The sequence below is a fragment of the Petromyzon marinus genome, chromosome 4 (genome assembly GCF_048934315.1).
Source record: "Petromyzon marinus isolate PM22_M1 ecotype Great Lakes invasive population chromosome 4, UKy_Petmar_22M1.pri1.0, whole genome shotgun sequence".
NCBI lineage: Eukaryota > Metazoa > Chordata > Hyperoartia > Petromyzontiformes > Petromyzontidae > Petromyzon > Petromyzon marinus.
Window position 1 is genome coordinate 14369555 of NC_133670.1, and position 14362 is coordinate 14383916.

At 43.6% G+C, this 14362-nt stretch overlaps 1 protein-coding gene and 2 non-coding genes across 3 annotated transcripts; 2 read left to right on the forward strand and 1 right to left on the reverse strand.

Moving 5' to 3' along the window:
• Nucleotides 1-2381: 2381 nt before the first annotated feature.
• Nucleotides 2382-2455, forward strand: TRNAN-GUU (transfer RNA asparagine (anticodon GUU)). Its single transcript has one exon. It is a non-coding gene; the product is annotated as a tRNA-Asn (tRNA).
• An 814-nt stretch (nt 2456-3269) lies between these two features.
• On the forward strand, nt 3270-3342 carry TRNAF-GAA (transfer RNA phenylalanine (anticodon GAA)). Its single transcript has one exon. It is a non-coding gene; the product is annotated as a tRNA-Phe (tRNA).
• Nucleotides 3343-4767: 1425 nt separating this feature from the next.
• Nucleotides 4768-6408, reverse strand: LOC142907844 (keratin, type II cytoskeletal 59 kDa, component IV-like). The gene is made up of 2 exons (XM_076057680.1): nt 5929-6408; nt 4768-5453 (listed from the first exon to the last, which is right to left on the reverse strand). The coding sequence occupies exons 1-2, from the start codon at nt 6186-6188 to the stop codon at nt 5339-5341; spliced, it is 375 nt and encodes a 124-aa protein (XP_075913795.1). The 5' UTR covers nt 6189-6408; the 3' UTR covers nt 4768-5338.
• Nucleotides 6409-14362: the final 7954 nt, after the last annotated feature.

Genomic DNA, 14362 nt, shown 5'->3' on the forward strand with positions numbered 1-14362 from the left:
GTTTTAATATGGTAAGGTATACATTCGTTTGGAATGGGCTTACATTAATGAGAGCAGCATGATTCAAATACTGTACTATGTTTTTAGACCATTGGAGGCTTTTTTAATTAAATACTTGATACAAAACTAGTTTTATTGGCAGCTACATTGTATGCCATTAATATGGGCTGGTTTTACGTTGAAGATGTATTGCATATAAAATTGCAGTTTTGCATTTCATAATTACGACACTAATTAAGATCCACTTATGTAAAAATCCAATCCTTAAAACACTTCACATACATGTAACACAATGATATTTGCCTGCTCAACCCAGGCAGGCAAAGGATATATGCCCAGAGATGGAGCGATGAAATCGGATCACCTGTAGGCACTGGATGAATTGTCACATGGTGAGACCGAGAGGGGCGACGACCGAGTGTGTGATGGCCTTCATCCAGCAGTGGTTAGGTCTGGGCTAATGAGTAAAAAGTTTTTTTTTGTATTTCCCAAACATTTAGTAGATGTAGCTTTTTCGAGATTAACGAACACATGGCAGCCAATGAATTAGAATGTGTCCACGAGGTTTCGCACACCTTGGAGATGGAGCGATGAAATCCGTTCATGTGCAGGTACGAGGTGGATTATAACAGCGGCGTGTGTGCTAAGTGCCCACCTGCAGTTGCTGTCCAACAGTCGGCGCTATGTCACTACACATGCACGGCCTAGAGAATTGAGAGGGACCGGGGGTGGAGGGCTGACGGATGTCTGCTGCCGGACCCCGTCGCGACCGATGGAGAGGGGGGATGGATCGGCCACTTAACGGCACGGAGAGTTCGTCTGTCCTAGCTTGCCAACAGTGAAGTTGTTTCCTTTTACTCCCAAAATACTGCGGCATACCTGAGGCTTTGCCACGTGACAGCGGTGCTTCTCAACCGGTGCTACGCGTACCCCTGGGGGTGCGTGGGGTGCTTTATAAATCTGTGAAATTGTAATCATACATGAGCCATTGGTGAATAATCACGTATGAATCTGCCAATATATAATAAAAAAACCACGATCGAATTTAAATTTACTTGAGAACCTGGAACGAGATAAAATACCTTCCTAAACTAATTTATCGTACACAATGTTGTTTCTAAGAGTAACTGGCTAGCGTGAACAAATTACGTCTGGCATTGCTGGAGCGTCCGTTCATCTACAGTAATTTTTTATTCACTCGCAGCTACATCCTGTGCTCTAAGCTCGTTCGGATACCTCACTAAAATTGACGAAAGGTGAAAATGTTGATGTTAATTCACTGCATTCACATTTATTTCTCAGCTATGTTGGGTCAGGCCAAGGGGGTTACTCGGTTGAAACAAAAATTCAACAAGGTGGGGGGTGGGGGGGGGGTTACAGGTCGCCAAAAAAAGGGTTGACGGCCACTGCTCTATCCACTGCTAGATGATCATTAACGTGGCGCTGGTGTGGGGCCGTCCATAAATGACGTCACGCAATTTTGGACGATTTTTTACCCCCCCCCTCGTCACACGGCGTCACAAAAAGTCAGACCCCCCCCCTCAAATATGACGTCACAAAGCTCTGCCGCCCCCCCCATAAAAAATAAAACATGCTTCAAATCGCTTTAAACTATTGTCATTGTAGTGCGTATTAAATGTGGCGCTGCACTCTGATGTTGTAGGAGAAAACATTTATTAAAAAAGTCTATTTAATTAAGTAGAATGTGTTGTCTATATTTATGTAAAGTTGCGCATTTTGATGTGACGTCACATTTCTCAACCCCCCTCCCCGCCCATCGTCACACATCGTCACAAATGTCTGACCCCTCCCCCTCTAGGTGCGTGACGTCATTTATGGACGGCCCCTAATCTAGGAAAAGTTATGCACTTCGACGTGGAATTCTATAGGCATTAACCCCGCCAGCGAGAGCACTGCCATAACGACAGGTTTCATGTGTTGACATGGTAGAGTCTCACATAAGAGTTGCTTTATGTGCGGATTTAGCACTGTCGAATGTAATTGAGTCGACACAAATAGTGCGTGTGTAATGCCCGGATGTCTACGTACGTTATCCGGATGACCTCGGATCCTCGATAGGTTTCGTTTTGATAAAATGTTGAATTGAGCTGCAGTATACAATAAGAATGTTATTTCTGGGTTGTAACTTAATGCCCAACATTGTAGAGTGACAAGGTGTATATATAATCGCCCGAATTGTTGGTGTTAAGATGTACTGTAGCAACATGTGTTTTTCTGCACACATCGTCACAAATGTCTGACCCCCACCCCTCCCCCTCTAGGTGCGTGACGTCATTTATGGACGGCCCCTTAGGCAAGGCATGGGGGCAGCAGGCACGATGCACATGGCAAGGGCTCCACCGCAGCTTGGGGTCGTCGCAGTCTCTGTGGCGCAATCGGTTAGCGCGTTCGGCTGTTAACCGAAAGGTTGGTGGTTCAAGCCCACCCAGGGACGGAGGATGTTATTTTTTTTATATATAAACTTTTTTTTTCTGTCACGACATTTTACGAATTAGTGGTGAGACAAGCGTCATCGGTTCACTCGTTTATAATGTAGTTTTTTTTTTAAAACGTATTCTGCGAATTATAAGACGCTTCGGAAAGTAAAGACGCACCACCCCCGACTTGTGCTGGGTGGTGGTCTTCTAATGATCGACTGCTCGACCAAGATCGCCCCCACACCGTGTCGAACATGCGGGGTTGTCTGACCATAACTTCACCACGCTGGTCCGCTGGGGGGGGGGGGGGGTCAGTGAACCTAGGTACCACAAAACATGATTTATATCGAGATCTGGTACCGGGGGCATTGTGTTGCAACTTAATTCGGGGTTCAACTGCAGCAGCCACGGTAAATCCACTGCTGCTGGACGAATTCCTCCATCGTGCGATGTGATGACCTGCCCAAGAACCACCTTGCACGCGCGCGAGCCGTTAATTTTTCATCGCTCCATCTCCCACACGGCGGTCGATGTCCTTCCTTCCTCTCTCGGACCGCGTTGCCACTCCCTCGGGCTTTTCCACTCCATCGCGAGCCGCTTCAAACCATCGGCCCCCCCCCCCCCCCCTTTCGAGCGAGGAGTTCAGCCCACGCCAGCTTATCTCACTTTTGTCCTGCCCGAGTTCTCTTTAAGCCACGATGCGCGCCTGTCTCCCGGTGGTATTTGGTGCAAGCGGTAACAGCCTCGAATTTGCACCAACACGTGTCTGTGAGCACGTGTTGGTGCTTAACGCCAAGCTTACAAGGTGCTTCAACGGCATGGTTGGGCACAGCCGAAATAGCTCAGTTGGGAGAGCGTTAGACTGAAGATCTAAAGGTCCCTGGTTCAATCCCGGGTTTCGGCAAAGTTGCTATATTTTTTTTTAAATTGCTCTAAACGGATTTGCCCAAAATACGAACATTCACCGTCGACTTTCGACAGTTAAACGAAGCGTGTAATCTCACAGTGATGCTTGGTTCACTTAATTGGGCACGTTTTCGCGTACCATTGTCACCCACCAACAACAATTCGACAATGTCGATGTGAAACCAGTGCTGCGTGCAGGGCGTGACGAACACGATTTCATCCGGGAGCCCAGTAGGAGGCGATCTGGAGCAGCTTGAATCATGGGAGCTGACGAGACGTGCTTTGGCATTTGTGTCTACGCGGTACATATTTGCACGTCTGGGATTAACTTCGTCGAATCTGTCTGGATAGGTGGCCGACTCAGCCCACCACATAAAGTTATAACTCTCGCAATGGGCTGTGACTACTAGTCATATGTCTACAGCGACCGGGAATATTCTTTAGTGAGATCATTAAAGCCCCTTCTTCATATCGCTGATAGATGAGCGACCACCAATGCATGCAACCGTTGCTACGGGACTATGTTGTTAGTAGATAGGCAGTGCAGAAACATTCACTGCTCTATCGCCTATGTTCCTCGCCTTCACCAACCCTTGCGGACCTGCAGCGTGATGAAGTATGGACAAATAACCACATTTGGCCGGCGAAGAGTAGGGATGCCTTCATCCCGTAGTGGATTTACAAATAAAATGTCTGTCAATGTACGGGTTACATATTGTTAAATAAGCATGTGTTGTAAGTCGGAACTAGGTGGATTGCTTCATCACGATTTCTTGAGATATGGCGATGGCTTGGGAAGACTGGATAGATCATAGCAGACCATTCGGATAAAGAATATATATGAGATACACTTGTGAAATGTATTGCAGTAGCTGAATTATTCTAGATTTGAAGCTTTAGTGACTGCAAGGATCCATACTCTTTGGTTGTATTCGGTAAAGTCACGTAGGTAAAAAAATAAAACAACAAAAATCACGACGTTTCGGCCACAACACAAGCGGCCTTCATCAGGTGAAGGGATCAGACTGTCTCGAGGACAGCGCTGGAGTGAAACAGAGCCAAGCTCAGACCGCGACCTTTAAGCTGTGTGAGAGTAATTAAGGCGCCTTGTCAAAGGAATTAGCATAAAAAATTGCATTTTAATAGGCGGACTTAGCATGATGAAAGGTGGGGAGGGGGTGAACATGTGCAGGATGGCGAGGGGGCAAGGTAGAGTCGAATTATTGTACAGCTCCTAATGACGTATGTGATCGGGGTTCTCTCCCGAACACCTGAGCTGCTCAGAACCAATCGAGCAGGTTGTTACCCCAGTTCTGCAACAGAGAAGTTGTTCAACGAAGCATTACGGATGACTGGGTGTTTCACGTAGATTTGTAATAATTCGTGATACGAAACGATCATGAATACAAGTCGCAAAATGTGCGGCAGTGCTCACAAAGTCTTTACTCAAGCGTGACAACAAAGATGGGAGAACGCGATGCACATTTTGGTAAAGTTTTGGATATTCGTTGCGTTAATACAGCTGTGAAATGTTTGTACAATTTCAGAGAAAACTGTTGCACCGTGTGAAAGTGTGTTGCTTTTTTTTAACTCTCTGAAAATTACATTGGCAGATCTGGTTGGAAATATTCAATTTCTTATGACCTTCAAACCCTCTCAGAATGAAACCATTGCTCATAGCACATGGGTGAAGTCTGCTGTTACAACGTAACCATGGATTGTATTTTTTTTTTTCAATTAAGCCCGTATGCCATGTGTTGTCACTGTTTGAAAAAAAAAATGCTGTGGTTCTTGATTATTTATGGTGCTTAGCACATGCCACTGCAATTTCCAGGTTGGCTTGAAAGAAAGCATGACATCTGGAAGCCGAGACGAATTGTGCAGACGAGACCACAAGTCTTGTGCAAGCTCCGCAGCAGATGATGTACTCGTGGCTCCAGGAAGACTGCATTACGTGCAGCTAGCAAGCCGGCTACTAGCGTTGATACTTTATATCACCAGGTCTTCCTGAAACCGTTCGATGTGCTGACACACACACACGTCTTGCGGAAATTGCCTTGGTTTTGACCGTAGCACGTGAGACTTTGAGCGGTGTGACATGATGCGGGCCTGTGAACAAATAACATAAGTAGAGTATTGTGTGCAGGATTCATTGCTTATGACGGCAAACCATCTCTACACTGTAATTATGGAAATTGCTTTTTATAAACTGCTTCTGTCGTGCCACTTATTTCAGCTGTAGATTATAATGTACGCAGTATCATGTAACATCACGCTATACAACTTTTGCTCAGTATGCAGCAGTGGGAGGTCTCTTATTTTCATTTGATACCTCTAAACTTCTAAAGTCTGGAACTCTTTTTGCCCAGTCATCCCTGTGCAAGTACAGGTGCCCAGGGCCGGTTCAGATATCATTCGCCACTCACCCGTGCCCCAGGTATAGAACTCAAGTATGTGGGTTCAGATCGCATGGTGGCTAACCACTGCACCCGGATACATTTCTCGGAGAACAAAAAAAAACAATTGAGTTGGAAAGGAAACGGAGCAATGGTGGTACCGCCGCATGCACCTCGCCCTCCCTCACCTGACCTGCTCGCCCTCCAGCAGCTTGTGGTAGGTGGCGATCTCCACGTCCAGAGCCAGCTTGATGTTCATGAGCTCCCGGTATTCGCGCACATGCTGCGTCATCTCCTGCTTGGCCTTTAGCAGCTCGGCCTCCAGGCTGGCCACGGTCTCGCGGTCCTCCTTCAGGGACAGCTCCCCACGCTCCTCCACATCACGCACCTCCGTCTCCAGCTGTGCTCGCTGCACCAACGCAGAGGGCGAGAGGGCTTTTTTTTTCATTCATATGCACTTTGTTGTTTTGTATTTCCTCACCTTCAACATGGTAGTCACCGTCGTAGTGAACTATGGTCAAGTAATTCTCGCTGCCTACGCAATTAAAAAAATATATTTTAACAGGTAAAGCTCAATAAGCTATGTAGCTCTTTTTCAGAAGCGACCTGGTGACAAATGATAACCCAGCGAAGTGGCTTATCATGTGGACATTTATAGCAGCCAAATACTCTAAACGCTTGTTTCTAAATGTGAAGGGAAAACCGGAGGACCCGGAGAAAAATCCACGCGACCAAGGGGAGAGAAAGGGAACATGCAAACTTCAAATATACAGCAGGCATCAGGGTCCGGATCGAACCCACGACGTCCTGCATACAAGGCGAGCGAGTTAACATCTCACCACTGCAATTGTGCGGAGGCCCTCACTCAGCAATGGATTGACAAACAGGCTGTACATGTACATTCGAGGTGATTGGTGAGGGTAGAAAGGTAAAACTTAAGGGCGCTAGCAGAGATTTAAAAACAAACCTTGGGAAATTAACATTGAAGACATTTACATGTCATAGATATCAACTGCTAAAACGTTCCAATAGCTACACTGGCCACCAGTAACTACATATATACCATGGTAAATTATATAAAGTATTGACATCATTATTTTTACTTGACAGCCAAGTACAACAAAGGAGACAGGTCTACTGAAAATCAATGGTATAATCTGAGAGAGAGCGAGAGCACCTGTTTCTTCAAAGCATCAATCTCAGCCCTGATGCAGTGGATGAGTCGTTTACACTCAGTGATTTCATTATTGATGCTTTGCAACTCCGTCCCACTTCTCCTGGAAGCCTCGTTCACATCTTCCAACTGCACGTGGCAGATCAGAGTAATCGCGTGGAACTTTGACATGTGCTCATTATAGTTGAGTAGAGCCATAGGATGAATCGTACATGCATTTCTGGTCGTGTGGGTGTGTGTGTGCTTTTCACTTGCCTGAACAATGCACTACGCCTAAATACAGTGTTAAATAATCTACTTTAGAAACACAGCATTTTGTTCAGGCTATGTATATCATAAAGGCTTCATTTTCCATGAAATATTTTCCATTGCCCTCACCCCTGAGAGTAGGGCGGGGCAGGAATATCTTCTGGAGCTCAGCCCTCGACAGCTCTGGTTAGATTTGAGCCCAAAACTGTACATCATCATCACAGTAGGAACAGTGAAACGAGTACACATCTGGCGAATATAATTGTGAACGATCAATAGACTGTCTGCCGTGGGAGCATGGGATGTCCACGTTTTTACGCGACTTGGAATGGTTGCAGAAAAATGATTGCCGCACATGGAAATTTCATCTTTATGGAGTGTGTTGTCACAGTGGACATTCTGTGGGATATCCCTTCTACATACTTGCCAATCCTATCGATTTAAGCTGCCTGTTTATTAAACCTTTTTACCCGTACCAACTATTACATTTAATCATACCGCTTCATAAAATAAAAAAAAAACATTGATGCATTTTTGGATATTAAAATCGGTATGCGATAAATGAGTCGAAAGATCAGCATTCTATCGCTTAAATCGGTAAGGTTGGCAAGTACGCTTCTATTATCCAATATACCCAACCAAACTAACCCAGAGAAGACTCAGCTTGCTATATCTCATATAACCCACAGACGACTGACCTTGCTCTTGAACCAGCCCTCAACCTCCTGGTGGCTGTAGAATGCCACTGCCTCGTACTGGGCACAGAAGTCGTCGACGAGGGACGAGAGGTCCACGTTCTGCGCCGCATCTAGCTCCACGCTCACCGAGGTGTTGCGTGTCAATCATTCCAGCTCCCGTAGCTACTGCACGGGTGGCGGCACGGAGGGCCTCAGCGTTGCTCAAGGGAGCCTTTGAGCAAGGCACTAAAAGATGAGGTTGAGTGGGCTAAGGTATTCCGTTGCAGTGAGTAGTTTGTATCTCTCAGCGACTATGCTAAAGTTTGAGGCGTTGCACCTGCTGTCTTCAGGACTAGAGGATATTGCAGTTTTGATACATATTTGATGGAAATGGGGCATTTCATCATGATCCTTTTCATCTGATATCTGGTGTGATGACAAACCACTCTACTGTACTCATAATCCTCGTGTTGTGGGGGTTGACTTAGCCCATCAGTTTTCTGAAGCTGTTCAATTTGTGCCTTAATGTGGGAGTTCAACAGTGGTTTGTCTAATTTGGAGACTCCTGTTAGACATGTGAATGTGTAATTTTCACCCATGACTCAGGGCCACCAACTGAAATGAGCACTGCCCCACTCCCGTTTAAACAGTGAGACAATTTGGCTCCTCTTCTGGAAAGACTGATGTGAAAAGTTAGGACCATTATTGGAAGGTAGGGTACTGGGAGGTTATTGTCTCAGAGGCCCCAGATTACTCTCTGGCAGCCTATCAAGACAGACGTTGGTCATTGTATTTGGTCCCCTGGGATAAGGGTCCTTGTCATATCTTTTGATCTCATCACTGCAAATAATTATTGCAAAAATACAACCTCCTGCAGTTCGGCAAGTCTGATTACCAGCTGCATCTTCAACAGATACTCCTTGTCCAATTCCTGAAGAAATATACGGCAATGCTATTTACAGTTCAAATTCTGAGTTCTATGTTAATATTATCAAAAAGGTGTGAATTAACACTGGTCTCAATAAACAGGATAGTTATCTGTATTCAAGACAGTGTTGGTAGTTTGGCAGCGCATACCGTTTTGGTGGCGACGAACCGGGTGTTTGCTTGCACAAGGAGGTTATATTCATTGTCGTGCCTTCAACAAGAACGATCAACCACATCATTTACAGTCTTTTGTATGTACATGAATTTGATAAATATGACACCACACTTTGTCTCAATTATTTGTCAAAAACGTGTGCTATCTATTTTGAGCGACAGAAACATCCTAAAAAATGTGGTCATCTAAACTCTAAAGTAGAATGGACCCATTGGGGGCAGTGTGTGTGTCCCTGACCTACTTTGTCTTGATCTCAGTGGCTTGCTGGCGCATTTTCTGCAACTCTGTGTCCATCTTGGGCTTCTCCTGGAGTGTTAACTCCAGCTTTTTCCGCAGCCGAAGGATTAAGGCGTCCATCATCGCGCCCAGGTTGGAGGCGCCTTCTGCGTGCTGGTTGCACTGTAGGGCCCTCCATTGTGCCTCCAGCACCTGGTTCAGCTGCTTCAGGTGCCTCACCTGTAGAGGCATTGAGAGTAGTGTTGTTACACTATGGACATTACAGTAGTAACAAAACCTCTTTGCTTTTTCTCAAGAATTGTTGTTTATGGTTTCTGCATAGCATCGTGGACGCTATTCAACCAACCAGGATAAACGCCCTTTATTTATCGAATTTGGATGCTATATAAATGCAAATTGTCATTATTTTTGTGTTCCCTTTTCCTCAACACATACCAATTGACATATCTCTGTTATTTCTGTGCATTTTGTAAAGCGATTTAAGATGCAGTTGCATGTAAGTGCTGAATAAATGTAAATCATATATTCTATAACGTGTGCTGTCATCACAATAGCTGTGTTTACCAATGTAGGAAATCCTGAGTCTCTATACTTTACGTGCAGTAGAGCTCTGCTTGAGGTGTTTGTTAAATTCATCATGTTTTGGTAAAGCACACTCCATGTATGTTACCGGAAAAAACCCAAAGAAGACTCGTGGTCCACAAAAAAATAGGTCAAAACTTAAAAAAAAGTCTCACCTTCAGGACTGTCCTGTGAAATCAACCGTATGTCGTGTGCACAATATAGCATGTTACATAGTATTCTTAGCTCTTTCGGTAAAGTCACGTTGAAGGGAAACAATATAATAATAATATATATAAAACAATATATTTTATTATTTTTAATATATATTATATATATTTATATATATAACAATATATTTTATTATTTTATTGTTTCCCTTCAACGTGACTTTACCGAAAGAGCTAAGAATATGAATTACTGCAGTCACGAAAGCTTTAAATCATGTTACATAGTTTCAGATATAAATTAACCTTATTTATTGGGCATCCAATAGCCTGTTGAACTATGAGCAACACACGAACACAAGTTATTTATCTTGCCTGGGCAACAATTAACATTTTAGCAACAACACGCCATTGGTATAGGCTTTACACAAACCTTATCGATGAAGGAGACAAACCTATCATTGAGTCCTTTGAGGGCCTCTTTCTCCTGGGTGCGAATTTTCGTGGCGTTGACATCAACGTTCGTCATGGGTGGCATGTCAGAGGGGTCCCACGGGATGGTGGTGATGGGTCTGGTGTTTAGCCCCGTCACAGATGAGGTCACCGCCGTGGTGCTGAACGTGCCGACCGTCGAGGGCATGCTGTACATGATGGTGCTGCTCAAGGACACGCTGCCGGATGCCATAGAGAGACGGATGCTGCAGGTGATGGACTGAATTCAGTTATCAACTCGCACACGGGTGGTGATTCAATTCAGTTTCAGTTCAGTTTATTTATTTTGGTATAGCCCTGTGAGCCATTCGGCTCTTGAATCGGGTGCAACCACAACAAAAAAAAAACACGAACAAGAAAACATCTTAAAGTGACTATGTGACTGTGCAAACAGAAAATCCATAAAAAAACAGCAAAATATTCCTGAAAAAAAGCACCGTACACCAACGCTGTGTGCAAAAAATCCCAGTGGAATGCAAGTCAAACAACAACAACAACCACAAATAAACTTAGATTAAGGCCAACAGTCTAACTCCGTACTACAACAAAACAAACATGTCCAAACCAAAAAACACTTTTCGAAATCACCAAAAAATAAAGCCTTAATTGCAACGTAATAGTGATCATAGGGACTGTGACCGAATTTTTACAATAAACTACATAAACAACATGTAACACCAAATCCTCGAGCCATAGCTGGCTGCATGAGTTACTCCACACCAACAGAAGCATCAGTCGGAGTATCAAATTTTTCAATGCACCTTTAAGATCAGCACGCTAAATCAAAATACAGATAATACTTTGCAGCGTCATCCGGAGCGAAACATTTTATTTTATTTTATGCCAATGAATAGCAGTGGCAGCTAGGGGTGTACAACTCCTCTAGAGCAGTTTTGAGAGAATATCTCATTGGTAGCGATTAAAGTTGCAGTTTATTGGCAATAGCATTCCAGACCCTGGGGGCATCAATAGCAAAGGCCCTTCCTCCAGTTTTTGTACGGCAATAGCGAATGTGAAGCTGGTAAATGAGCGAAGACCTAGGTCAAATTTGTTCTTTGAAACAGAGAGGAGATCCAGCAGGTAGTCTGCGGATTTTTTTGTAAGTACATCGTGAATAAATAAGATCTGGTGCACAAGCCGTCGAACATTAAGAGATGTTAAGTTTGACCCAATGTAGAGATCACAGTGGTGAGTCCTATATGGGCAGTTCAATGTAAATATTAAGGCCGAGTGATAGATGGAATCAAGCTTCTTCAGTACAGTACTTGGGGCTGATTTATACACGATGTCACAGTAGTCAAGTAGAGGCAGTATGGTAGCTTTTATCAATTGCAAACGGAACATTGTGGGGAAGCAGTGCTTGTGTCGATACAGAAAACCAATTTTTATTTTTGTCTTTTTACCAATATAATCAATGTGATCTTCAAAATTCAGTTTTGAATCCAGGATGACCCCAAGATACTTATATATCTTGACTTGCTCTATTTGATAATTATTTAAGGAATGTAATTGGGGGGGGGGAAATAACTTCCTGCTTTAGTCCTGGTGAGAAGCATAGCACCTTGGTTTTGGAGGTATTCAGGACTAGTTTAAGAACAACTAGCTGATGTTGTAGTTTGTTGAAATCTCCCTGTAGCTTAGCAATCACGTCATCCGGAGAGCGGCCAGCAGTAATCAGTATCATGTCATCTGCAAAAAGATTTACCCTGGAATGATCCAGGTTAGTGCCCAAGTCATTGACATAAAGAGAGAACAAAAGGGGGCTGAGGATGGAACCCTGTGGAACCCCTTTTGTTATCTTAACACTGTTTGACCTCCAACCATCTGTAAATACAGTTTGAGTGCGAGAAAAGAGGTAATTTTGTAACCATTTTACTGCGTTTTCGGAAAAACCGAGGCAAATTAGTTTACTAAGCAGGGTGTTGTGGTCTACTGTATCAAAAGCTTTGGACAGGTCTAGAAAAAGACAGGCACAGTACTGCTTATTATCAAGGCTACTGTAAATGTGATTCAGAGAGTCTAATACAGCAGATGTGGTGCTGTATTTTTTTCAGAACCCAGATTGTTTTAGATGTAGTAGATTGTTGGTAGACAGGAAACTGCTAATTTGGTAGGTCAATAATTTTTCAAAAATGTTCATCAATGGGGACAAAATTGAGATAGGTCGGTAGTTATTTCGATCATCTTTAGGGCCCCCTTTGTGAAGTGGACGGACGTAGGAATGTTTCCATTCTAGAGGAACTGATGCTTCTTTGATGGACAGGTTGAAAATATGGGCTATAGGTTTGTATATTAGGTGACCAACAGTTAGTAGAGCAAAGACGGGAATACTATCTGCTCCGGTAGAGGAGGACCCTTTGAGGTAGGACAGTTGTTTCAGAACATTACTTTCGTGGATTGGCTGGAAACTAAATTCGTTTAATGTTTGGACAGGGGTGTAGGAATTTGCATGAACAGGGGTGACTCCCAATACATTATCAAAAAGATTACCAGCTTCAGAAAAATGAAGGTTAAAATTGTCAACTATTTTTTTGGGATCTGAAAAATATTCCCCATTTCGGTTAAGCTCAATGGGCAGATTGTCTGTTTGGATGCCTTTTAGATACATTTGATTGTTTTCCAGAAAATCCTGGCATTTCCATGTGATTCCAGGAGAGTGGAGGAAAAGTAGGCATTTTTTGCATGCCGTATTTTTTTGACTCATCTATTCCTTAATATCCTGTATTCTAGCCAGTCATTGACCAAATTACTTTTCTGAGCACATGCCTAAGCCTTGTCCCTAGTTTCCATGAGCTTTGTAGTCAAAGGATCAAACCATGGTGGGCGGTTGCCTTTAGTTTTAAATCTAATCAACGGAGCATGTTTGTTAAGAATTTGGAGAAACGTGTACCTGAAGGTCTCCCAAGCCGTAGTCAGGTTGGGGACATCACATACCTTGTCAATATCCGAATGAAGCACATCATTAGTAAATGCCTGAGTGCTGAAGTGTCTCATAGAGTGCTTCTCAACCAATTTAGGGGGGGCTTTGGGTCTGGCTGATGATCTCACCTCAAAAATGAAGGAGTGATCACTAAGGTTATTATCCAGAACACCAGTCAGTGTGAAATTGTGAGGGATTTTTTAGGTTGGGTCTTGTGGGGACATTTATTAATTGAAACAGATTAAATTCATCTGCAAAATTTGTGGCCACGGCCGGCGGGTTTAGCCAATTCCAATTTAGATCACCCACAAACTATTTCACCTTTAGGGAGGCCCCCAAAAAGCTCTCTCAGTGCAGATGCAGCTTCAACATCCTTCCCACTAGGCGGTCGATAGCAGCACACTACTAATATCTGTTGATTATTTGGGAGAGTTATTCTGAGAGCCAGACCTTCAAAGCAACATTTTTTAAACAAGGAGTGAGCTAGTGAACATGCAATAGTATTACGAACATACATGGCAATTCCACCTCCTTTAGATCCTCGGTCAAGCCAAAAGAGGGTTGTAGTTGTCAATCGCAATCTGCAAGTCATTGATGGCAGGAGTGAGAAATGTTTCTGTTAGGCAAAAAATGTCCGGGTCAAGATTTGCCGCTTCTAGTTTTAGTTGACTTAATTTAATCACAAGCCCTCTGATGTTGATATGTAGAACACCAACACCTTTCCTGCCAGAAAAATCTACAGAATTATATTAGTTCTTTTCATTTGGGCCAGGATGAAGCTCAATACCACCCAGAAATAAGAAAAGTAGAATTAATAGTTTGCACAAGTACTTTCTGTGAAAAGGAAAAGAGCGGCGAACCTTGGACGAATAGCAGTAGCTCGCAGATGGTGTTATTTTTAAGAGCAGAATGAAGTTTGGAAGGAGTGCTGGTGAAGTAATGGGACATAGATAGGGTTTAAATGGATACAATGATGGAGTGTAGAAGTGTCTATGAGCTGTTTCATTAGCAGGTGTAGTGGCAAATCGAGCAACAAGTATGGA

Coding starts and splice junctions, on each gene's coding strand:
- LOC142907844 (XM_076057680.1), bottom strand. CDS start 6,188: ATGAAAAAAAAAGCCCTCTCGCCCTCTGCGTTGGTGCAGCGAGCACAG. Junction 5,454..5,928: donor CTGGAGGGCGAGCAGGTCAG/GTGAGGGAGGGC, acceptor ATTTGTTCACAG/GCCCGCATCATGTCACACCG.